Source organism: Thermobia domestica, chromosome 5 (genome assembly GCF_964235325.1).
Source record: "Thermobia domestica chromosome 5, izTheDome1.hap1.1, whole genome shotgun sequence".
Taxonomy (NCBI): Eukaryota; Metazoa; Arthropoda; class Insecta; order Zygentoma; family Lepismatidae; genus Thermobia; species Thermobia domestica.
Genome location: NC_137458.1, coordinates 175717703 through 175743552, shown reverse-complemented (window position 1 = coordinate 175743552; position 25850 = coordinate 175717703). Strand labels below are relative to the sequence as shown.

At 36.7% G+C, this 25850-nt stretch overlaps 1 protein-coding gene across 10 annotated transcripts in view; it reads left to right on the top strand.

Moving 5' to 3' along the window:
• The window catches only part of LOC145686297 (uncharacterized), a 34631-nt gene extending 8985 nt beyond the window's left edge, over window positions 1-25646 (top strand). For 3 of the 10 annotated variants that reach the window (XM_081759436.1, XM_081759438.1, XM_081759437.1), the window contains exons 2-7: window positions 7651-7735; window positions 11873-12024; window positions 14745-14978; window positions 17507-17691; window positions 20290-20455; window positions 22056-22808. In XM_081759436.1, the coding sequence (XP_081615562.1) occupies window positions 7651-7735; window positions 11873-12024; window positions 14745-14978; window positions 17507-17569 (534 nt within the window). In that variant the 3' untranslated portion in view covers window positions 17570-17691; window positions 20290-20455; window positions 22056-22808. Of the gene's footprint in view, window positions 1-7596; window positions 7736-11872; window positions 12025-14744; window positions 14979-17506; window positions 17692-20289; window positions 20595-22055 lie in introns of those variants that run through there. The other 7 variants (XM_081759439.1, XM_081759441.1, XM_081759440.1 and 4 more) reach the window with 5 other exon arrangements.
• Window positions 25647-25850: the final 204 nt, after the last annotated feature.

Here is a 25850-nt window from a genome sequence, read left to right as displayed (position 1 = left end):
TTTACAGAATTGAGTTTTTAATATTTACGTATTTTAGTTTTAAAAGGCAGATTAAAAATATTTTTTTTGAATATTGAGATAATGGAGTATAAAGTATGTTTTGTAGGAGATCGTTGAAATGAAATCGTAATCAGTGACGCAATGCTAAAAATTTTTTAGTAGGTATACACTCCACCCTGAGTGTGAGATTCATTACGTCCCTGAATGTGAGGGATTACATCATCAAGATGCAACAATCTTGTGTATTTATTTACTTCGCGACTTTGAGATTTTTTTCTTTTCAGTTTTTAATTTTGATTATTTTCGTTCCGAAATCTAATTAATTCGTCACCGTGTCCTATTCCCACAACCGATTACAAGTTTTGCTTACTTAAGGTAATGGTTCGCAACCTTCTTGACTAAACTCCAACGACATCACGATATATTTGTTTTTAGGTTAATTTCCGATAAGCCCAGTCTCATCAAACCAAGGTAGGCATACTAAGTAAACTAAACCAAACCAAACTTGAACTAACCTAACCTATCCGTAATTTATTGTCAGAAACACGGCACGGAGTTAACGGAATAAATGCATATTTTGTATTAATAATATAGACTATATTAGTGTAAGCCTATAAGTTTCTATAAAGTACCGACTATGTAGTACTAAAATCTTAAGTGTTGATGCTTCTGGAGGCGTTAACTGGTAATGTCTCCAAATAGATTTTAACTAAATGCTTCGTGATGTCTAAAGTTTCGGGACACACTGGTTAAAACCACTGACTTAACGAACTATGCCAATTAAGGAAGTTCACATGTGCAGTAGACTCATAAGTATCCGGCTCACGACTATTCGACTTCCGTACTATCCAGCCTAGTTTTCTTGTATCGTAATTGAGGAAGGCAAGGCGTTGCATTGGCAACATTGCCAAGGCATTGGAAGCAGGCGTTTGCTACGATCCTCCTACATGTCGTGTGCAAAACACAAGTTGTGACAGGAAAAGACCGGCGTTCTGCTCCTTGTTCATTGTTTCGTCAATGTGTAACGGACCTCAATACAGTACGCTTCAGTTATACCTGCTTATAACTGTACGGTACTGTATACGTCAATTGTTCTTGGGGTATGCTTCATGTAGACTGTACTCCGGCCTATTCGGCTTTTTTTGTTATCCGGCCTGCCCTTCCGCCACATTAGCCCGGATATTCTTGAGTCTACTGTATTCCGTTTGCAATATGTGTGTAGATGAAGCTGAGGGGAGGCATGCGAGATATGACTATAAAATTTTCTCAGCATAAATCACCACTTAATGTCTTAAATCTTACTAATTAGTAACCTCTCACTAAATAGTAGGTATGTTGGGATGAGGATTAGCTTAGTTACTCTTCGGTCATTGTAGGGAGCGAAGGCAGAAAATTAGCTCGTGGAGTTTGCGCCTACGGCGCAGGAGTGTGCACTTTCCGAAATCTTAATGGATGCGTCAAGTAATTTCATCGCTTCCACTCTCAACCTAATTGCATGGATATGAAATCCACATTTTTGGTTCCGAACAATACCTACGCTAGATAAAGCATAGGTCGGTGTATTTCACTTTTCATGTAACTAAGATTCTCTCTTATCTTTATTTGCTCTTTGAGTTTCCCTTTTCAACAACTTAATCATATATTCCGATCCTTTCTGATTATAATATTTATAAATCAAATGAAATACACCTATTTGTAAGTCCTATATCAGCTCACGACTTCGAAAACCAGCGAAAACAAATGAACAGCGAATATTGGTGGGTCGGTAAGGGAATATGAATTGCTAATTACATTAAGATTGTACATGATCTACAGTAAATCAGTGCCATTACTTTTTTTAGCACTACAATATACAGATGGTGACCAGAAAAATGGAAACACCTGAACGAAATTGCAACTTACCAGATTAATATGGTGTCGGGCCACCTTTCACCTTCAGAACAGCCTTGATGCGACGTGGGATGGAGGCAGAGGTCGTGAATGATAGCAAGTGGAATTTTACACCATTCCTCGTCCAGAGCGTCGGCCAGTTCTGTGAGAGGAGATGGAGGTGGAAATCGTCGCCGGAGTCGTGTTTCCAAGACGGACCACAGATGTTCAATTATGTTGAGATCTGGGGATTGGGCGGGCCAGGGGAGGCGTTGAACTTCATCCCGATGTTCCTCAAACCACGCTGCAACAACTCCAGCTGTGTGAATGGGTGCATTATCATCCTGGAAGATGGCGTCATTGTCCGGAAACAACATCCGGACCATAGGATGCAAGTGGTCTCCTAAAATTGCGACATGATAGTTGGCAGTGATTCGTCCGCTAAGTGTGACCAGTGGCCCAATGAAAACCATGATATGGCGGCCCACAGCATCACCGAGCCGCCGCCATGTTTCACAGTTGGGCGGAGACACTCCAGATCATAAGCTTCTTTGGGCGTTCTCCACACACAAACACGGCCCATGGTTGGGAATAGGGAGAAGGATGACTCATCCGACTATATCACACGTTTGCAGTCCTCAACGGTCCAAGTTGCATGGTCACTGCACCATTTGCGACGTGCGAAAGCGTTGTGGTCCCCGATGAGCGGTTTGGCCCGTGCAACACGACCCCGTAAGTTCATGTCATGTAATTCGCCGCGGACTGGGATTGTCGAAACAGGGTGGGGGAGGTGCTGATTGAGTTCCTCCGTCACTTGCTCCGCAGTCACAAGACAGTTCTGCGTGACAATGCGCTTTAATACCCGGCGTGACCTGTCACTCATGATTTTCTTCCGCCCACTGTTCCGCTTCCCCGATGTGGTTTTTCCGTGTTGTGTAGGCCGTTATCACCTTCGACACTGTCCCACGCGACACACCTAACACAGTAGCCACTGCCGTCACACTCACTCCACATAACCGCGCACCAATTTGCCCTCTTTGAAAATCTGAGAGGTCTCCCATTTTACACTACCTCCGTCTGCTGCAGCCACTGGACACTGCTGTTCCACTGCGCCTGACGTGTTGCCAACTACAGGTGTTTCCATTTTTCTGATCACCATCTGTATATATATATATATATATATATATATATATATATATATATATATATATATATATATATATATAAATATATAAATAATAAAATGGTTTCTACGTACACTGCAAAGTGATAAAAAATTACTCTTAACTATTTTAATGACGGTATCATACAAAATTTAAGATATAATATGCAAAATGTAACTAAATTTAACCTTGTGTGTGTAATTTACATTATTGCTATTGCTTTTACTTTTATGTTTAGCCTATATATAAAGACCTGTCCACTTCAGATGCATTATAATACAGTGCTAAATGTATGTAAAAAGGAAGAAAATACAATACCATGCTTCTTGCTTAACTTGCCCATTGTTGCGCCCTAAAGTGAAAATACACATGTTTTAATTCACGCTCAAATTCATTCCAACATAGCTATCTAATTTATAGTTAGCCAGGCTATTCGCCTGTCAAGTTTACCAATACCCTGTTTGAAAATAGAAATTTTCTTATACGAGTATTAAGGCGTTCGAAGACTGACAGAACTCGTTGGTGCGTGGTAAGAATGGCTCGATCCAGAGATTGTGTGCGTCAATGAAAAGTTGACCCACCACCCATCGTGACCCACTCTGATCAACCACTCACCAAAACTCATTGTCATCAACTCTGCCTCATAATCCACAGTCTCGTTTCCATAGACTTTACTAAGATTACACTTGTAATAAAATAAGCCTTTGAAATTCACTAATCGAAGTTTGAATTTCTACGAGTTTGTTTGGTCAATCGTTGAAGTATCGCTCTGTTACAATACCGATGGACCGGACCTTTATGATATAAAATTGTGAAGTGTTGGTCATACGGTGAATTTCAATTTATCATATACAATTATTTCTTTGTTGAATTAGATACTTTTCAGTGAAAAATAGAATGAAAGTTGTCTTAAATCAAGGTAAAGTAAACCAACGTAAAGGAAAATACGAAACAGAGTAAAATTTTCCATATAATTAAGCATGCCGTACAAATTTAAAATTTCCATGTAATTAAGCTTAAAGTAAAAAAATTGTCTAGTTTTCTCAATTTTATGGTTCGATTGCCTAGTGCTCTGAACGCTCAATATAATAAACATAAGCTTCAGCAATTAGTATAATAGAAAGCAATGGATATCGATTGCGGAGCGCTGCAGTTTTTGTTTTTCAATAGTTTCTCAATTTATTTCTCAACTAATATCGATCGTTTTCGATTATTTTTACATATCAACCCACTACGAATTTCCTACCTATAGTAGCCGATCCCCATTAGAAGAGAATTTCAATAGATGCTAGGACACGCTCTGTTTAATAGTTAATATACTGAATTTCAGCTCTCAGTAAGTTCAATGGCTCCAGAGATGTTCAATTTGTATATAATTCATATATTACAGGTGATTAAAAATATAAATATTTATTCCAATAGTCAGCTCTTCTAAAATCGCACAGCTAGTCTCGAATGTCAAGTAGTAAGTCCTATTGCTATTATTACAATTACAAATATCAATATCCAAACGTGGCTGAAGTTCATTTTCACTTATACTTACCTCAGGTAATAAATAGAAACTAATGAAAAAGGAAGATAATGGTGGGTCACGGTAGGTGGTGGGTCACAGTGGGTCACGTCCTGATGACCCACGACCTACTAATCTACTCACAAATCTTCACCCACTTGACCGACGACTCACTGACCCACTCCACCTATGGCTCGATCCAGCCTCGTGTAAAGATGGCGTTTAATAGACCATTTCCGTTATTCAAAATGAACTGTAAATCACTGCGGATGTGCATCTGAGGCTTTGGTACCTCACATAGCACTATCTACTGGTTTAACGGTTATTGCGCCCGCGTATGTACACTTGGTGACAGCTTTGATTCTCGCTGGTAGAGTATACATAAAATTGTGATTCGGGTTCTATCATTCCTAGGTTCATGTCTCATATACCCTTGCTACTGAAGAAGATACTAAACTTTAAAAAGTGAAGTGTCCTTCTCAGAAGGACCAATTAGGTTTACTTCGAAACATCGAACCATATGACGTGTTTTTGACTTTACTATTGATAGAACTATTTTGTATAATATACAGGATGTATTAAAAGTTTACCATCCTTTTTAAAATCTATAAGGATATATTTTCATTGAATGTGGAATGGGCGATACACATTAAGTCCAGGGGAACACTTTTAGAAGTATGTCATGCGGACGGCCGCGGCCGCTATCTTGTTCCGCTATCCAGATTTCAAAAGTGTTATTATTAACAATAGGTGGATAATGTGATACTGTACATGACCATGAGTTAGAATTGTGTATGGATTGTCAAGTATGCAATCAAATTTCATATAACTTAATTTGGTGAAAAGTTATTGACAACTGAAAGATATGTTTACCTGTTCCACATGTCCACGCTGAGCAATTGCTGGGACACGAAGCAGAATATCGAGTAAAATTTGCGATACGTTGTTCCAGATGACAAAGATTGCAAATGTCTACAGCACAAACCATAGACTTAACATATCCCCAAAGGTAGAAATGAAGTGGCGTTAGGTCTGATAATTGGGCAGGCCATTCAACTGGCCTACGTTGATCAATTCATGTTCTAGGGAATTCAAGTAGCGAATCCAAGATGGCGATCGTCTGCATGATATACAGGGCGAGACATAAGGCGGTAACACCGCTGTAGCACACGAACGGTTGGCGTTCACACTTGGTTCATGGTATACGTTGTTCGGGTGGGTAATTGACCATATTGCATGACATTGTTGCCCTGGCGGCCATCTTGTAAGCCACCATCTTGGATCCAATTTTGGATTTTTAAATAGGAAGGGGGCATGTGGGGTATCATTTGATACGAGCTCGATCTCAGGAAAACAGTGGTGTAGTTTATTTTCACCTATCGTTCTTGAAGTTATTGCGTCACAAAGGGGGAAAATTTGGCATTACAACATGTTCTATGTGCTGTCCTTCTTGAGCAAGGCACTGCAAGACGCATCTGCCAATCCTTATTGACTCGCAACAGCATGTCCGGATCGACGGTTTCACAACATTACAGAAGGCGCTGCATCACATAGTGGATATCACGGATGGGTTCTTGATAAACCAGGTTCTTCAGATGGTCCCAAAGGAAGAAGTCTAGCGGCGCAAGATCTGGAGATCGTGGTGGCCGCTCTATCGGTTCCCGTCGCCCTATCCAATGTCCCGAAAATTGTCTATCGAGCAATTGGCGTGAACATAACGCATAGCGAGGTGTAGCCCCGTCTTGCTGGGAAAAGGAGGGGAAATCAATCCTCCTTCAAGAGAGCAGGGAAAACCTCATTCTCGAGCAGATCACGATATTTCTCACTAGTCAGGGTGTCGTGGATGAAGTACGGTCCAATAATGCGTCCCCCAGATTCCACATCACACCATAGCCATTTCCCCACCAATCTCTTTGCTGTCTTGGTGTCAATCTGGGTCACTCTAGTATCTATGCTTTTGTTCATTGACCTCTTCTTGAACGAAAAATAATGCATCACTGAAAAGAACACGTTGTGGGAACATGGGGTCCTCATCATACCTTTCTGTGGCCCATTCAGCAAACGGCATCAGTTTGTTCGGATCCCTCTGTTAACCGCTGCTGGAATTGTTGCTTGTATGGGTGCCACTTGTTCACACGCAGCAATCGTAGCACGGATCACTGATTCCTGTTATAGATTCCATACGACGATCCTTGTCGATCAGAGCCCGTCTCATGGAACTTAAACAACTTGAATACTGTTACGTATGAGATGTTCTCCCTTTTCGGTGGGATGCATTAAACTCAGACACATTCACCCTGGCAGATCGTCCACAACTCTTCTCCACGGTCTCGATTCGTTCTGGAATTGTTAGCGACATCTTCCATCGCCTGGAACAACAGATAAAAATATGCTGTAATGCCAAATTTTCACCCTTTGTGACGCAATAACTTCTTAATCAATAACGGTAAGTGAAAATGGACTGCACCACTGTTTCGCTGAGATTGAGATCGTGCCAATACCCATGTCCCCTTTCCCATTTAAAAATCCAGTTGGATCCAAGATAGTGGCTTTCAAGATGGCCGCCAGGGCAACATGTCGTGCACTATGGTCCATTTCCCACACGAACAATACCATGAATCAAGTGTGAACGGCAAGTCGTTCCTGTGCTACAGGGGTGTTAAGACTTATGCCTCACCCTGTACTCTCAAGTATTTCACTGGGTCTAGAGTGTATCGCCCAACTCACATTCAATAAACCTTCATCCATGTAGGTTAGAGTGGTAGAGGGCTTCTGATACACCCTGTATATATTTTTAAAATGTACAGATGGATTTCTCTAATTCCACAGTTATACCCCTATCCCCCTATATATACTTTTACTGAACTCGTTATCTTATGACATATTTGATGTCACTATTACTGTAGTATAATGTAGTTCGTTTAAATTTACCATTTAATACAAGCAGATTCTGACTTACGGGATTTTCGATGCAACTTTGTCTGTAACTAATGAATTCTATTTTATTCAATTTAATATTTAATACAAATTCTTTTATCTTCATGATTAACTTAGTGGGTTTGTATTATACTGCAACTGATTATTATAATCCCATTATTGCTTGAGAAGAAAGAGATGGACAAATCTTCCTGTGGAGAAATCAAAGCTCTATTGGAAAGCTGGGGATTACAATCGTTACTTTCCACGTTTCAAGGTACGCAAATTAGATATTTTGTTTTATTAATTACTATCATTATTTATTACTATTGTGTTTAAAATCAATCCCTAATCTCATGATTTTGTACACTATGAAAATTAGCACAGAATATTAAGAAACATAGCTATGTCATTTGGGTAAGGAATACCATTGTAGAATTAACTTCCTGCTGGTAAGACAGTCGGTGCAGAATAATACAGCTACTAATATAAAAGTTGTTCATACACCTTCGCACAAAATCGAATGTTATTACTTTCGAACATTGTACTGTACATGCGACAGTCCATTCCTCGGAGTTTTAGTACAGGACTTCCTTACCATCCTAGCTAAGAAAGTGGGGAAATTCTGTATGAAATTCGTTTCGTATATTCTAGAAAACTGATAGCTACTTTTACCAGAATATTTGCCCGAGAATATTGTTTTTAATTATTTGCAGGGAGTTTGATATCCTGCGATTAGGATCGATGTTAAAGAATGAATGGTGAGATGGATAATAGGGGAATAATGAAGGGAGAGGAAACGGGAGTTACCTCAAGAAAAACAACGCAGCCTTTCTTTGATCACTATAAAGGCTTATTTATAATTCACTAGCTTATCTTACCTATTTAGTGGTAGTGCTTTTACCTCTGTTGCGAGTGATTCTGGTTCTATCCAACGTCACGAGTTTGTTGTGGACAACATTGTCCGTGGAGTTCCTCGAGGTTTTCATTAATCATTTAACTTCAGCCTACATAGAATAGCAGTACGTAAAACAATTTTCTTTTTGTTTCCATGAAATTTCTCTGTAGTTATAAAATAAGTTCTTAGATCTGTATGCTGCTTACCTGCTTTCGTGCTCAGCCGCCTACACTTCGAACATGTGGACAAAGCAAGCCTAATTTGTAATTGGGATGGTTTTGGAGGGATGTGAAATAAGTAGTTCCATGATATGTGTGAATTTCATTAGTGTAGATAATTAGTAAATAGACTAGCAGTTACTCTAAGTAAATGTACTGTCCTGTGTATTAAGTTGTTTTGGGTGCCGCGGAGCTGTAGTAGAGCGCTCTCTGACGCTTGGATTCTTGGCTTGATCCCAGCTCACGTCAAGTGGGCTTTGTGTTGGACAAACATCATTTGAGTAGGTTTTCTCAGTTTCCTCCCACTTTCTTTTTCACTATTGCATTTGTTGTCAGCGTCAGTTTTCTTTAGCCTACCTGGTATAACTGTGAGACGTAAAACTGATAATCTTACGTTTTATTAGTCTCTTTTGTGAACTTACTCTTGTGAAGATATTCAACATTAATTAGTTATGGTGTTAATAAATGATAGTTTAAGCAGTCTGAAACCACAATGGTTCTTTGTGTTCTATTACTTTGAGTGGTGTTTCTTTATAACTTTGTTCCAGATGTCTCGAAGAAATATACAACTAACAAATCAGAAACGGCCAGAAAACTCTTTGCCCTGCTTTACATAATATATTTGTATTATTTCTTCTGCTCCACTAAACATTTGATCTTCAGATAGCGCATACTTACAGTACGGCTGGTTTTGATTGGTATTGTAGAGTTAACACGCTTGTATATAACTTCCTCGTCACCATACTATTAGTGCCCGCACCTTAGCTGTAGAAGACCTGAGTTCAATTGTCGGTGGAAAGTCTTATGGTTAGGATCTGACGTTAAGCAGTTAAGTTCGTCTCATATGCCGTCTGTGCTGAAAGGGATGCTAAACTGCAAACTAACCTATCTTGTGTAATGAGATTTTTTTTATTGCAGTTGATTGACGTAATATTAATGTATGATACGTGTTTTCTGTGGTGGTGGCGTAAGCATAAACCACTCACGTACACCTCATTTGTCATTGCTTCAGAGCATTTTCAGTGCGCATGTGTAGCATGAGGGTTTTCCGGATTTATGTAGAGTATTGTGAGTTTTTGATTTTTGTTTAATTTTTAACGTGTAAATTAGAAGTAGAGATGGTACCTTATATATTTGTTTTAAAATTGTTGAAAGTGTGGTGTGAAGAATTTCAGGATTCCCATGTTACGTCATAGAGCGTTAGTTTCGTTTACTCCGACTTGGATTAACCTTTTTTTGCCTTTCCGCTTTTAATATTTGGCTATTTTCTTTCTAAAATAGAATGCATCATTGTATCCTATTAACATAAATGTTCATACATTTTACTTTAAGGACTACGCCAATGAAGTTAAACAATCAAATCGTTGCATGCAGACACCCTAATAAAAGTGATACGCTTTATATGAGTTCCGGGACAATTGTTGTGCACAAAACGCTGTATTCGTAGGAATGTCAAATACTGAGGAATTCGTAGGAATAATGTCAATATTCACTGAGCCACCCCCCCCCCCCCCCCCGTTCTGGTCTACTGGCCAGTGCGTTTCCCTTTAGTGTACGTGGCCAATGTAGAATCTATTTTTGTTGGGAAAGCAAATAATTTGATTTCACAATAATTCACTCCTTGATCATTCACTACTTTGACTTTACAATTAATCATCCGCCTCCTTTAGTCTAAAGAGCACAATCTTGGAACGTTATACCAAAAAAAAAAAAAAAACTAATTTTCTGCTCACTGGTACCTTGCTTCCAGTTTTCTATTCGTCCTTTATATTGGTTATTTTTGTGATTAAATGAACAGGATTAATTTTGCTGCTTGTGAGTATATTACTAAACATGTTCTGCGCTATTAACTTGTAGGTAATATCTAAAGATAAATTACAAATTGTTTTGAACTTGCAGGAAACAAACTGAATGTTCAAAAAAGTGAAATAGCAATAACAGTATAGAAAGGTTATATATATATATGTATATATATATATATATGTATATATATATATATATATATATATATATATATATATATATATATATATGTATATATGTATATATATATATATATGTGTATATATGTATATATATATATATGTATGTATATATATATATATGTATATATATATATGTATATATATATATATATGTATATGTATATATATATATGTATGTATATATATATATGTATATATATATGTATATATATATATATATGTATATATATATATATATATGTATATATATATATATATATGTATATATATATATATATATGTATATATATATGTATATATATATATATATATGTATGTATATATATATATATGTATATATATGTATATATGTATATGTATATATGTATATGTATATATGTATATGTATATATATATGTATGTATATATATATATATATATATATATATATATATATATATGTATATATATGTATATATATATATGTATATATATGTATATATATATATGTATATATGTGTGTGTGTGTGTATGTATATATGTATGTAATATAAGATCTCGGGTGTTCTAAACATGGCGCCAACGGACCACAGATCACTCTCCTACAGATCAAAATAAAGCGAAAATGTTGTATGATGAAATGCCCTGCGGGGCCTCCTTCAGCCGCTATGGGGATCAAAATTTCACAATGTGGCAACGTCGCAGATTAACTTGGAGCCATTAGCATTACACTATGAATACAAGCAGTTGAATCGATTACTACACTAAGTGATACTAGTGTCAATATCGACTTTAGCTGCCATCTGGAAAGAATCGATATAACTATTTGATAGATTGATAGATCCAGGGGCGGATCCAGGACCGACTTCTGAGGGGGGCGGTGGATTGTCATACTGCTACTTTTAAGGGCTCCAAACTTTGGGATGATTTTTATTTATATATATAAAATAAGAAATTTTCCTCTTCTGGGGGGGGGGCGATCGCCCCCCTGGATCCGCCCCTGGATAGATCTAATTAGTTTTTGTTTATTTGCGACGTTGGCACATAGTGCAATGTGTGACTCCAGACGATAACTCCAAAAGTATACAAATATATATATTTTGTGCTTTATTTTGACTTGTAGAATAATGCTCTGTGTTCCGTGGGCGCTATTTTTAGAACACCCGATATATATATATATATATATATATATATATATATATATATATATATATATATATATATATATATATATATATAATAGATAAATAGATGTGTGTGTGTGTGTGTGTACTTTAGTTTGTTTTGATTGTATGTATGACTAAATGTAAATTTAATTTCATTTTTTTAAATAGAAAATCTCGTCGATGTACCCGCTTTGCGGCTGTTAACAGAAAGTGATTTGAATCAGTTGATACCCCTTGTTGGATTGAGAGCTAAGTTTCGGGAGAAGTGGAAGGCGTGGGTTAACCCATCGAATGCTACTGATAACTCTTCGGTGGGAAGTGTATGTATTTTGAATAAGTGATTGAAAAACGTTAGCAATTTTACTTGAAAAGAGGACCTAACACTTTAAATAACATAATTTCTTAACAGCCATTTAGACTTAGTTTAAGCTTTCTCAAACTTTTGCACAGTGGAGCCATTCAAATAGTTTAACAACCGAATCTATGGTCAGTATACTAAGTTGACGTAATATTAGTATTATATAATTATAATTTCAATGATACTAACAATAGTAATTAGGATTAAATCTTATACCATCTTTAGATTTATATTTTGTATATTGTAAGGTGCGTTGCAAAATGACACGATCCGTACAAGATATCGTCATATTATATGATCATAAAGGAAACTGAAAATGAGAGGTATAATAAGTGACACTGTTGTATTTGTTACACGAAAACAGGTATTGTAGGAATAGATACGTATAGACGACAGGGGGAAACGAAAATGAATAATAGCCCAAGAGAAATGTAAAATGATACGAACGCAGACATGTTTAGCATATCACGTAGTTTGGTCGCTGAGGGCGTTGGACGAGAATACGAGATGTTTAGCAAACGAGTGATAGAAGTTAAGGTAGTGAGTGCTACGACGAGGACGCTTGTGTGAGGTGGCGAGTAAGAAGCGTAATGGACCGTAACAAAGTATTGTCTGAGTGCGAAAAGGGGCAAATAGTGGCATATAAAGAAGGTATGTTAATGAAATTGCATGTCGAAGTGGACGGACTGCTTGTGTCGTGAACAATTTTCTTAAACTTGGGATGCGGTATGGAGTAAGGAACTCATCAGGAAGGCCGCATACACTAACTCCACAACAGGAAAGACAAGTTGTTTGAAAGCTAAGTTGTAGTGGAATATCTCTTACACAGTTGGCAAGAGACCCTAACATTCATGTACATAAATCTGCCCTATCAAGAGCTGTGAAATGCTGCAATCATCTCTGATATAAGAAACACAAGCGTCAGCCACGACCCACGGTGCATCACAAGGAGCGACTGCTGGTCTGGACCAAAACACATGTGACCTGGAAGCAGAATTGGCGTCGTGTCATCTTCAGTGACAAAAATAAATGTAATTTGGGTTGTTCCGATGGCTGACTGGACTACTACTGCGGAAGGAGGAACAAGTGTTCTCTAAGCGACAGTACGGATGAGTCTGTAATATGGGAGGACTTTGGTTATTATGGTACTACAAACTTCGCATATTCTAAAATTCTGACATCAACCACGTACCAAACAGTACTTGCAGACAATTTGTTGCCATTTGTCGCGCGAATTGCTGGTCCCGAGTGGATCTTCCAACAGGACAATGCTACTGCCCACGTTGCTGGAACCACCAGGGATTGGTTTCGTGAGAAAGACGTGATTGTCCTTGCTTGGCCTTCCAATTCCACAGACATAAAAGCGATGGATAACCTATGGGAAATGTGTCGCTCAGTATACGCCAACGGTACCCAGTACAACAGTGTTTGCGAATTGCAGGATGCCATCATCGCTGCATGAAATCAAATTGATGTAACGCTGCAGTAAACGCTGCTAGACAGCATGTTTGATCGGGTGTTCAAGATGGTGTTACGCAATTGCTCATAGAACTGGCATTTGTATTGCGTTCGTTTCATTTTGCTATAGTCATTATCGTATTTTGGCTGCTTTTTTCAGTTTGCCTAGCCGTGAAATGAGTGAACTATATGTGTATATATATTCTCCTTGTCCATCTCTACATATCATGTATTCCATCCATGACATAAGTTTTCTAAAGTTACATAACATGTTTGCATCTTCTGCATAATTTTGCAACATACCTTACATTTGTATAATTTCCTTAAACGGCATCTAGATTTTTCATATACGTCATTTACACTTCGCTCTGGGTGGACAGTTATTAACATCCCTATTATCCACCATCAGTAGGATTGTCCACACCGCCATGCAAGACAATAAAAGAAAAATAAAGATAGTCATTTGACTGCTATTTTCATCAATGAAAGCCGTAGGAAATAGTTTTGTTCTGTTTTTCTGTGCACACTGACGATGTAACGACAGGAGCGCATGTGGTTCAGATTCCATGTTAAGATGTAGGTCCACATCTCATATAACCTCGCTGCTGAAAGAGACGCTAAACTGGAAACAAAATCAAATTAAACTAAACCATACAAATTAATGGATAAGTAATCAGAGGCGATAGGTAACTGGGGCAGTCACAGCAGCTTCCCGGATCTCAGAAATAAAGGGGGCGCGGTGGCTCAGTGGTAGAGCGTTCACCTCCGGTGCTTGAGGACCCTGGTTCGATCCCAGCTCGCGCCGTGTGGACTTTGTCGTGGACAAACATCGTGCTCGTGTGTTTTCTCGGGGTTCTATAGTTTCCTCCCAACTTCTTCATTCCACCATTTCACTCATCTCTCATCACAGTCTCCTTTAGTCTAGCCGGCATAATCGAGGGACGTAAAACTTAATTTCATTTCATTTTCGGAAATAAAGGGAAACTTTAATTCCAGACGACACTAAGAGGTTTCTCGTCTGGTTACTGGTCACAGCAGCTTCAGGCAGCGTATTGTGAACTGAGGCCCACATCTAAGGGTTTTGTATAGGTAATGTTAGGTTGCTTGTATGATGTTAAGATCAGAGTTGAAGTTGTGTGTACCTGAAGTATAATCAATAATAAATGAAATCTTTTCATTAACGTAGATCTGTTATTGAACATGGAAATGTTTAATTTCCTTAAGGTTTCTGTTCATTCCTATAATGATGGAGACTGCTTAGTGGATATATCTGATGCTGTTCTAAGAGCTACAGGAGCTAAAAGTGCAACAGACAACGACCTTGTAGAAAGACGACAAATTGAAGATACTTACGAAGCAGAAGGACATAACGAGGGTGTAAATAAAGCCCCCTCCAATTTAGATGGAAGTCAATCCCAGATATGTGGAAATTGTTGGAAGCCTTTTGACCCTTTATATGTAAGTATCAATACCATCGATATTTCCCTTACTATTTTGCTTATTGTTGCTATATTTATCATAGTAAATAGGATTGGATAAACAAAAAATCTGTTACAAGTTTCAAAAGTAAATGGATATTGGGATACACATTTTAATTCATACTTTTACTAATGGTAATTAAATTCTTTAAGCTTTTCATTTATATTATGTAAGTTTATGGTGTGTCCCTCCACATTCTTCACTCATATTATGTTCACTTTAGTTACATTATCCTATCAAAGGTTTGTCTTTGTATACTATTATTTACCCTCACTCTACACTTATAAATTACACTTACCAATGTCGAGCATTTAACTTCTTTTATTTATTTTTTAAATGTACAGCTTTCATATCTAGGACATTTTCTGAGACTTGCTTCCTCCCTTCATATACATATTCTTGATATCTGGGGTTTGTTTCAGGTAACGTGATGAGTTTACAAGTGAATGTTACGACTCATAGTTCATTTCATTCATACTTCTCCCCAATGGCATCACTCAATTGGTGCCACATATGACCACGACAGTAGAAAAAATGAGAGTAGCAACCATGTAACTTAGCAGTGCACCATCTTGTCATGTTCTGTCGTCTTAAAATACAGAAAAAACAGAGGAAGGATGTCAAGACATTCCTTCTGTGCAAATGTTGCTTCACCATTTGAAGGGAAAAAGACGATACATTGCTAAAAACAAAATAATAATAATAATAATAATAATAATAATAAGTGCTAGAAAGGTCTGTGGTCTTGAGATTAGGAAGGAACAGGACGACCTTCCTGTTCTCATACTGTATATGAAGAAATGAACATATTGTCTATTTAATCTCAAATACTTTGTTTCCTTAAGCACATCCAGTGAGTGCACACTGAAAATGTTTTCGGATCTTTTGTTTCAGGTCTTTAATGTTCTGAACGAAACACTTGATGGAAAGGCAATAATAAATTCATCAACACAAAACAATGGATTGTTGCGCGGTGTAGGGAAATATGCTTTATTAAAATTCAGCTCTAATCAGGGATTGATAAACTTGTAATAGCAATGTCAGGCGGATTTGGCATCTAACTTTCCATGTCACTCTACCTGAAAATATGACTAGATATGGATCACTCGATCAATAAATAGTTACTGGATTTCGCTTTACACTTTTAACTAATCACTACTAATCAATTACAGGAAAAACAATATTTTTCGAAAGTAAGAAATGTTTTTTTTTAGCATAACAGCACACAAAATAAACATTGTGTTAATGACTAAAATCATTTTTATAATTTAAATGGTAGGATTTAGAACGTAGTTAGTAGTATCGATTAGTTCTTCACTTGTGCTATAGGTTTTTCCCTGTTCAATGTTTAGAGGTACAACATAATATACCGCTGGGCTTTGCGGCATACCTGATAGAAAACATGTTAACTTCAGTACTTTTCTGTAAACTTGACATAACTGATATAAACGTCTGCTTAATTAGTAGTACTAAGATGTTTAATGAGGCTTTTCGGATGGTTGAGAGAATTCGTTGTTCAGCTCAGTTTTTGGCTGCAATCTTCAAAACAGAAATCTTTTTTTTTACGTTCCACAGTTGTCATAGGCTGAGAGAGACTGCACTAATAAGAATGAATGAAATGAAGTGAAGAAAGTGGCAGGAAGCTGGAGAACTCTTCAGTGTTTGTTCAACACAAAGCCCACTAGGCGCGAGCTTGGTTGAACTTGGGACTCACGCACAGAAGATGAATGCTCTACCCCTGAGCCACTGCGGCCTCTTCAGTTTTCGAGCTACAGTATACAGGGTGTTAACTGATACTTGCAATACTGGAAAGCAACTGGAAATTTATATCGATAACGAAAATACTGAAAATATATTGAAAATTGTGTAATATTGGAAAATTCCTTTTGAGACGCTTCAAGATGGCAGCCCCTTCATCTGGGTGTAGGTAGTGATAGAGATAACTGGTAACCTAATCAGAAACCTAGCTAGTTCGAGAAAGCAAATAGTTATTTTATATATAGTTACGTTCATGTAATATGTTTCCAGTATCAAGACAGTAGCACACCTAAATGTGAAGATTAAACACGTTACTCTGATATTTGTAATTAGTTGGTCTTGACTGTTTCTGTACAAATGTAATGAGACTGTAAAAATATGTAATACTGTGAACTAGCTGAGAAAAGTTTGCTGTGAGGAGTGGAGGACCAACACACCAAAAAAGTGGATTGAAAGGCATTCTGAGTGAAAAAAAGTTCCAGAAAACTCTTCTGGTTGTTGTTTTAGTCCACTAGTTTGATTTTTCTATTAGCATACAGAAGACTGCTTGTGTAACATTTTACAGGCCATTCAATACCATAGCATACAGTCGTATGTGGCACTCACGTTGTTTTGGTTCACCATAGTTTTCTAAACATTTTTCGGTCAGAATACTGGAAATATTTGAAATACCAAAGTCAACTCCAGTAGACCGTACAGTTCCTTATCTTTATATTTTAGTCATTTATACTGTGTATTTTCTTTTCTAGATGAGCCGATTGTGGATGAAAAAGTTCAGTGGCTTCACAACAGTATCGATCCATGGGCACTAGTTGAAATAAATTGGAACGACACAGTCCTCAATCGCATGCGGGAAGTCGAAGATGGTGCAGGAACTGTCGTGGACTATTTTAACAAATATCCTGCTCTAAAACAACCTCAAGGATTTCAATTAGTAAGTGTTGTACGTTTATATATGAGAAATTAATCAATATTGGGTGTCCCCAACTCTCAGCATTTAAGATGTTTATCAAAATACGATGATTATACGATTCTAAATTCTTCTAGAGCAGTGTTCAGCAACTAGTGTGTCGCGGCACACCAATGTGCCTTGTCAAGGTGAAAGCTGTCACGTAAACGTTTACCTATTGTAAGACATTATTGAACTCTTTATCCCTGTTTCTGCGTGCCGAGGGGGTGTCAAAGTTCTCAGGAGAACTGCAATCACCTAATCACCTAAAAGAAATCCACTTAGGAGAACTGCAACAAGGATGGTATTAGTACCTTTCTACATAGTCACTGTGCCTAGCGACACATTTTTGCCAGCGGTTCTGCACTTTCCGTAAGCCTGTTTTGTAAAAGTCTGCAGTTTGGCTTTGAAACCATAGTTCCTCAGAAATAACGTCTTTCCTACTGTCAAAATAACATTCTCTGAGTGGATGCTTCATTTGTGAGAAGAGAAAGGTCACTTTGGTGGGTCAACCTTTCATATCCTAATTCCACTGCCTTCATGGACACGAGCTGGTACATTGTCTGCCAACAGTAGAACCCCTTGTGTGGCCACTCCACGACGTTTCTTCAATTCCTCTCGTGACTTAGTCAGGAGATGGGAATAATAGGTAATAGTTAGTTCCTGTCGTAGGTAATCTTCGTGATGACCCCTTCAGTCTCAGAAAACTAAAAGCATCACTTTGGCGGCCGACTTCTGTGTTGTCTTTTTAAGGGTTGGAAGGAGGGGTGTTTCCATTGTTTGCTCATTTCCTTTGCTTGTGGATCATAAAGATAAACCTAGCGTTCGTCAGTTGTCATTAGTCTGCCTAGAAGGTCCTCTTCATCTCACAGCGATGCAACATTTCTTTGCAGCGTCGTCGCGATCCCTTCTGGAATGAGCAGTCGTGGCACTCATCGTATTGACACTTCCTGAAAATGCAGCTGGTTGTGAGTGTTATTTCAGGTAGACCCATATCCATATCTATGCACACAGAACATTTTCAATGGTAATCCTCCTGTCTTCCATTATCTCAACTTTCTCTATCAAGGCGACATCATTCATGAAAGATTGTCTTCCAGATCTACAGACGTCCGCGGTGGTCATTTGTAAGTTTGGAATTGGTTTCCACTTGGATCCTTTCATAGGATGGGGTTTCATCCTCAGACTTCTCTTCATGAATCTACTTTCGTGATTTCCCCTGCAGATGGAGGAATTTAATGACGCTTCATGCTTCAAGCTTGCCAATCATCGCACATTCAGAGGTTTATCTGGAAAAAGTTGTAACTAGTCCATGTTCATGGTTCACATACGTGGACCTAACTATAAAATGCATGTCCAAGGGGGGTTGTAGTTCGTCATTCTAGGTGATTGTACGAACTTGTTGATGCTTCCTCATATACTTGTACAGTATTTAATTTCCTGTAATTTTTTTTCGAAAGTTGTTGGATTAAAACAACTTGCATGACTGTAATACTATGTCTTTCGCAAAGTGTTCCGGAATTTAGTGATAAGGTAGTCAAATTATCACAGAGGCCAAGAACCCATTTACAATATCCGTAACGTTGCTAATGCTTCCTGCAAGGATATTATGAAAATAACCTCTCTCAGCTATTAGTGAAATTTGAAACATTCTTCTCTACTGAAATTACTTAGAGTTCATTTCCAATTCCATTGTATTTGTGAGAGTTGTAGTTTTAGACGTAGCCTGAAATTAAAGCGTCAAAAAAGGAGACTTCAACCATTCAATGAAGAAATGACTTGCATTAACAACTATTCCTCCACGAACCAGTGAAACAGACACAAATGTCACATTGGAGGTATAACTAGAATTATTTATTAACTTATTATAACAAAAGTATATTTATTTTATGTGTTCTGAAGTATAACTTCATACACACAGAACTAAAATCCATGTACTTGTGCCATAATATATTTTAATACATTTTAATTGACATAAATAATTTATAAATGTGTGACTCAATTTGTTTAATAATAATAATAATCTTTAATAACGTGCTTAGAACTAAAATCAATAATACAACTCTTGGTCGTGTAATTCAATGATACGAATATAAACCTATAGAATACAATAAAACCATAAAACGATAGAAAATATTATGCTAATTACATATGAAATAAGTGAATTAAACCATAGTCAGTGCATTAAGTCATTGCAAATCAAGGTAAATAAAATAGTTTTAAGATGTTCAATGATTGTAATGCTTTACAGGTCTTGAGACTAAAACTTGTTTTGTTGCTAGGTTAGGTGGCTCAGTAGTACTTAACTCTCGTGCATGGGTTCTTAGTTTGATCCCCGGGTAAGTTTGTGGCTTACAACATTGCACCTGTGGGTGGATTTCTTACAGTATTAATTTCTTGCAAAATATTACCTTCAATCTCATATTGATTAACAATAATAAACAAAAATATTTGTGAAATAGCTGCAAAAATTAATCGTAAGACTGTCCAACTGGTACGTGTATGTATCGCTGTTGGTTGAACATATGTACTTTTTTTTTTTTTGCTCCATTGGTGTTTTAATGTTTACAATTTTCTTTTCAGCTGTTACACGATTTTTCGTACCTCTATCCAGAGAAGGACAACTGTTTTTTCAGTACTATAGTGGCAGTACGAGATAGAATAATCAATATCGCTGAAGAACGCATAAAGACTTCCAGGGATCCAGAATTAAAGCATCAAATTTCAAATTACATAGGACAAATTAGAGGTACTGCAAATTCAATTTTAATTTGAATTTTGAAGTATCTCTGAAAGTTGCGTTTCGAGCATAGACAATCATGTTACCTGGACCCACTCTGTCCTAACACTACATATTTCTAATACAGCTTAAGTGGGTCATATCACAAGTAGGTAGTATTTTGTATTTTTTTTATTTTTATTTATTTTTATTTATTTATTTATTTATTTTTGTTCAAAGGCTTCCATGAAAGGCTCCCTAAGCACGAAATATATTTGTTTCTGGGTACTTTACAAGAGTTTAAAAATTATTCCTCTCTTAGACAGAGTGGGTAAGGTACTGGTAGGCCCACAGCGGTATAAACTAGTTTTCCAACTAGACCAGTAACTATCATTCTTTGAAAAGGAATGAAGTTTCATCTTAAAACAAAATGCGAAAGTTATTATTCCTTATCATGTACACTTATTATGTTTCTGCTCCATATTTGTATGGCATTTGTTTAATCGTTCTGTTGTATTACGGAACTTATATTAAATTCGTTGTCACATTATTTCTATTCTAAGGAAGGCTTTGGATGCCAGATGAAATTTCGTTGATTGAAGCAGTACTGTTGATATTGGCTTCGACGTTATGCACCAAGGCTAAAGGAGACTGTGCTAATGGTGGTGAACAAAATGGTAAAATTGTTTGAGAAGTCGAGAAAACCCACGCACACTGTTTGTTCACCACAAAGCCATTTGGCGAGAGCCTCTCCGTTGATCTAGTGACTAGTGTGTGCGTCTTTGATGCACGTGGTCTCGAGTTCAATTCCCAGTGAGAGAGCACAAAAAAGTTTAGTTTAACATTCACTTTAGTTTACCGTCGTTCTGTCTTTTACCCTAATGAACATTACCGTGTAACATTAAACAAAAATGTAAATAAAACATATATGAAAACTTACGATCATGATCAGCAGAGTAGAAAATAAGGACAATTATATATATTTAGAAAGTACTAACTTGGATATTGAATGGATTTTAGAAGCTAAAACTAGGGATGTGACATATGTTCATAATGAGCTATTTAGCATGTGCTGAATTCGTAATGCAATCAAGAGACTGAGAACTGAAATTAAACAGAAAACTTAGTGAACCTTCACTTTTACAATAAAATAGCTTAGTTTCACATACATGTTCATAGACTAAGGAATATTGTCTAATACTAGGATTTAGTTCGACCTAAACAATACACTGGTATATATTTTGAAGCTAGTTGTTAATTAAGTGTTAAGATAACTCATTGGAACTCTTGGCTTGAAATCATTGAATAATAAAACCATATTAGTCATAGTAGGTAAAAAATAGAATGAGAAAATGTTTCGACATCCAACCATAATAGCGTGTAATTTTTCTTTACTATGACTGGTGTTATCAGTAAATATCAGCTGGTCGCTTATCTTCGTATTTCTGAAATTATTCTTCACATCATTCAATAGTGATTTTATTTAATTCTTTCAATTTGTTCCCTCTTAGTTATCACCAATGTTTGTCAGTTACCGGTAACTGAAATACTCAGAAGTGTCGATTATAATTTAGCTCTAGTTTACTTTCACACTGAACGACCCGATTATAACTACTGTTGTTCTTTTCAGATCAAGATCCTGACTCAAGGAGTCTAGTGGCCCTTTTGTTAATTCCTTACATAATTTGAATTCCGCCCTGCAGACGGAAGAGAGGATTTACAACATGGAAACCATCGCGCTCAGAAATAAGAGATGGATTCATAACTCAAGTTGCATCAGGAGATGACGTACAGGTGTGCGTTGAATCCCGAAGGAACAAACTCCAACGTCTTGGACAGTCTTTCCAGCCCCTTGTGTTATTTGTTGGTGACAATCTTACGGAAGTGAAGGGAGTGTATGTTGTAGTGGATCACACATATTATTCCATGCACAGTGTAATCCAAGCTGTAGATGTTGCTTTCAAAATTTTTCAGTCCGTTGGTGCTCAATACCCAGAAGAAGCATCAGATATTTGGCTCGTCATACAGAGAGGATTTTACAACATAGAAACAAAATTCGATCGTATAAATCAAGCAGTGAGGAACTTACTAGCGGATCTTTGCCTCTTAACTATTACATAAAATGTATACGTGTTACGGATGTGCGAAGAAATTCCCTGTAGTATCTAACTTAATAAAGCACATGAGAATTTACTGCAGGAAGTTAACTACTGGTACGAGGGATTTCCGTTGCGGCGAAAGAAGGTGCTTTCGCCTCTTTTCATCGGGAGTTACTCTTAAAAGACACTTAGAGTCCATTCAACATGTACTTCGTCCCCATCAGTCATTGATTCCCAATCAAACCTAAATATTGTACTTTCTGATACCCTTTCTACACCCACGCAAGATTTTGTTCATGAAATAACCAAAGAAAACGCTATAGCACAATTTGTATCATCACTGCATGCAATGCCACTTATTCCTCGTTCTACAATTCAGTTCATTGTGGAAAACTTGAATAATTTTTTACATGCCTCAAAAAATATTCTTGAAACCGAATTTTATAATATGGTTGGTAGAGATAATGTTCCAAGATACATTCAAGAATGCTTCGAAAAAGTGTTGTCATCACATGCTGCATGTGTAACGGATCTTCGTTCAGAATATAAACGTCTTCAATTCTTTGAACGTTTGGAAACGTACATTGCTCCCATAGAAATTACAATTGGGCAACGTATGGAGTCCAAACGTTCAGGAGATGGTGTCGGTTTTGTATCTATACCTTGTACAATGCAGCTTATACCTATCAATGTTGTTCTTCAAATTTTTTTTTCAATTAATAAAGTCTTATTTGAAACCTTACAATATTTAAAGTATTTAGAAAATGATGCAATCTGTTTAGAAAACATTGTGCAGGCGAAAATTTGGAAAGATGTACTGAACACAAGTGAAGGAAATTACCTTCACCTTCCCATGATACTGTATTTCGACGATTTTGAGATTGGGAATCCTCTTGGTAATCATGCTACTATTCATAAATTAGGTGCAATTTACTTGTCGTTGCCCTGTCTCCCCACTCACTACGCTTCCCTTTTGAATCACATTTTCCTTCTCGCATTGTTCCATTCATCTGACAGGAACAAATTTGGAAACAACATGGTTTTCCAAAAAATAATTGAAATACTCAATGAATTAAACCATACGGGTGTATCAGTGGCCACCGATGTTTTCAGCGGAGCTATTAAGTTTCATGTTGTGTGTTTATGTGGCGATAATTTAGCCTTAAATGGCATATTGGGTTTTGTGGAGAACTTTGTGGCAAATTATTACTGTAGAATCTGTACTTGTAGCAAACAGCAGATGCAAAGTATGTTGTATGAAGATAAAACGTCATTGAGGAGCATGGAAAATTATGAGCAACATTTACTCTTAAATGATACGTCGAGAACAGGTATCAAGGAGAAATGTGTTTTCCTTAATTTAAATGGATTTAAACTTTTTGATAATGTAGGAGTAGATATTTTACATGACTACTTAGAAGGTTGTTGTCGTTACGTAATGAATTTTGTTATTACTTACTTAGTTCAAGAGACGAAACTAGTTCCATTGAATATTGTACAAGCTCGATTGTTTAATTTTGATTACGGTCCGGATTCTTCGTCCAAACCTGTGAATGCATTAACAGTGGAAGGATCCAACTTGAAACTTAGAACATCTGCTTCTGAAATGGTTACATTAGTTAGGTATTTTGGTTTACTTTTTGGCTATTATGTTCCAAGAAAAAATGAAGTGTGGAATTTGTATACAGCGTTACGTAGAATTTTGGATAGATTGTTAAATAAGAGGGTTTATAATGATACGTCTGAGCAACTGACATATTTAATAGCAGATCTTAATGAGACATATTGCAACCTTACTAAAAGTTCGCTAAAACCAAAATTCCATTTTCTTTTACACTATCCTAGTATGCTTCTTAAGTTTGGACCTTTGACCCAAGTGTGGACAATGAGATTTGAGGCCAAACATAAAATTTCTAAAATTGCTGCCAGGGCGTCTTCGAGCCGTGTGAACATATGCAAAACAATTGCAATGAAAAACCAACTAATATTGAACGACATGATTTTAAAAAATAAACCTGTGTGCTCTTTCATTTGTGGAAAAAAGCGAAAAGTGGGAACTATCATCACTAGTTTGCTGAAACAAAAGTTTTTTCTGACATCGAATCCTGTGATATATTCTGTAGCCTGGGTAAGAATTAAAGGTGTTAAATTAGATGTTTCTTCTGTTGTTACTGTTGATCTGTGCACTGAAAACTGTTTACCTATATTTGCCCAAATAACGGATATATGGGTTACTGACGATGAAAGAATATTTTTATTATGTTCTTTGTTCGAAACTAATGATTTTGACCTACACTTCTTTGCATATAAAGTTTCAAAAAAGAATGAATCTGTTTGGCTTCGTTATAGTGATCTGATGACGTACATACCAAACACATTTACAGTTATGTCCGATCATAGTCTCTATGTAACTGTTAGATCGCCTATAAACTAGTTTACATACCATAATGAACAAAACGAATAAAGTTACCGTTCATTTTTAAGTAACTAATAGGAACGATGGTACTTGGAATAGACCGCACTTAAGATGGAATCCAAAACACACGATATTAGGAAAACTATTGAAAAAAGAAATAACAAGGTAGTGAAACATATCTACTTGTAGAAGTTATAGGGCACATATGTAAGAAAAGTGGCTTACCTTGTGTCTGCATATTACTTTAGTTAAATATATTCTTCCTCTAGATATGTAGTCAGCACCATTTTTATTACGGTTACCGAATTCTTACTTTAACATCTATTAAGTTTTGCATTATTTAGAGAACAATTGCTGCAAATTATTCAGTGATTTAATTTAGTTTTTTGATTCCTTTTAATCATTGTCCCTGTATTTGCTGCCTATTAAAAAAAAAACTTTGTTCACCGTACTGATTATTGTGGAAATAAAAAAATTCTTTAATTTGTTCTTTACCTGGTTATCTTTTTTGGAAACTCTTTTGCAGGTATAATACTTGAATTTTAGGACAAGGATATTTGAAAATGTATTTTGGCTTGTGTAGTTTGTCAATGTCTAAGTTATTTTTGTTTTGTTGGCACCAGATGTGAATTATTTTCGAATTCCAGGTAGGGGCAATGTTCAGATCTAATTTTTGAAGTAATGTAAATGTCCCAAGGAAACGAGATTTTGTTAGATTCTTTGTAAAATTGGTAATAATCTTAACGGTAAAGTTGTGTAAACTGGAAAGATTTGTAACAAAATGTATAATGCAATATAAATAAATAATAAAGAATTATCGTTTACTTTCTGAACAAATCAACATCCAGAATTATCCTTTATCCAAGTCATGAGAATGGGGTACTTTGCACATCGCTATACTTTGTATCAG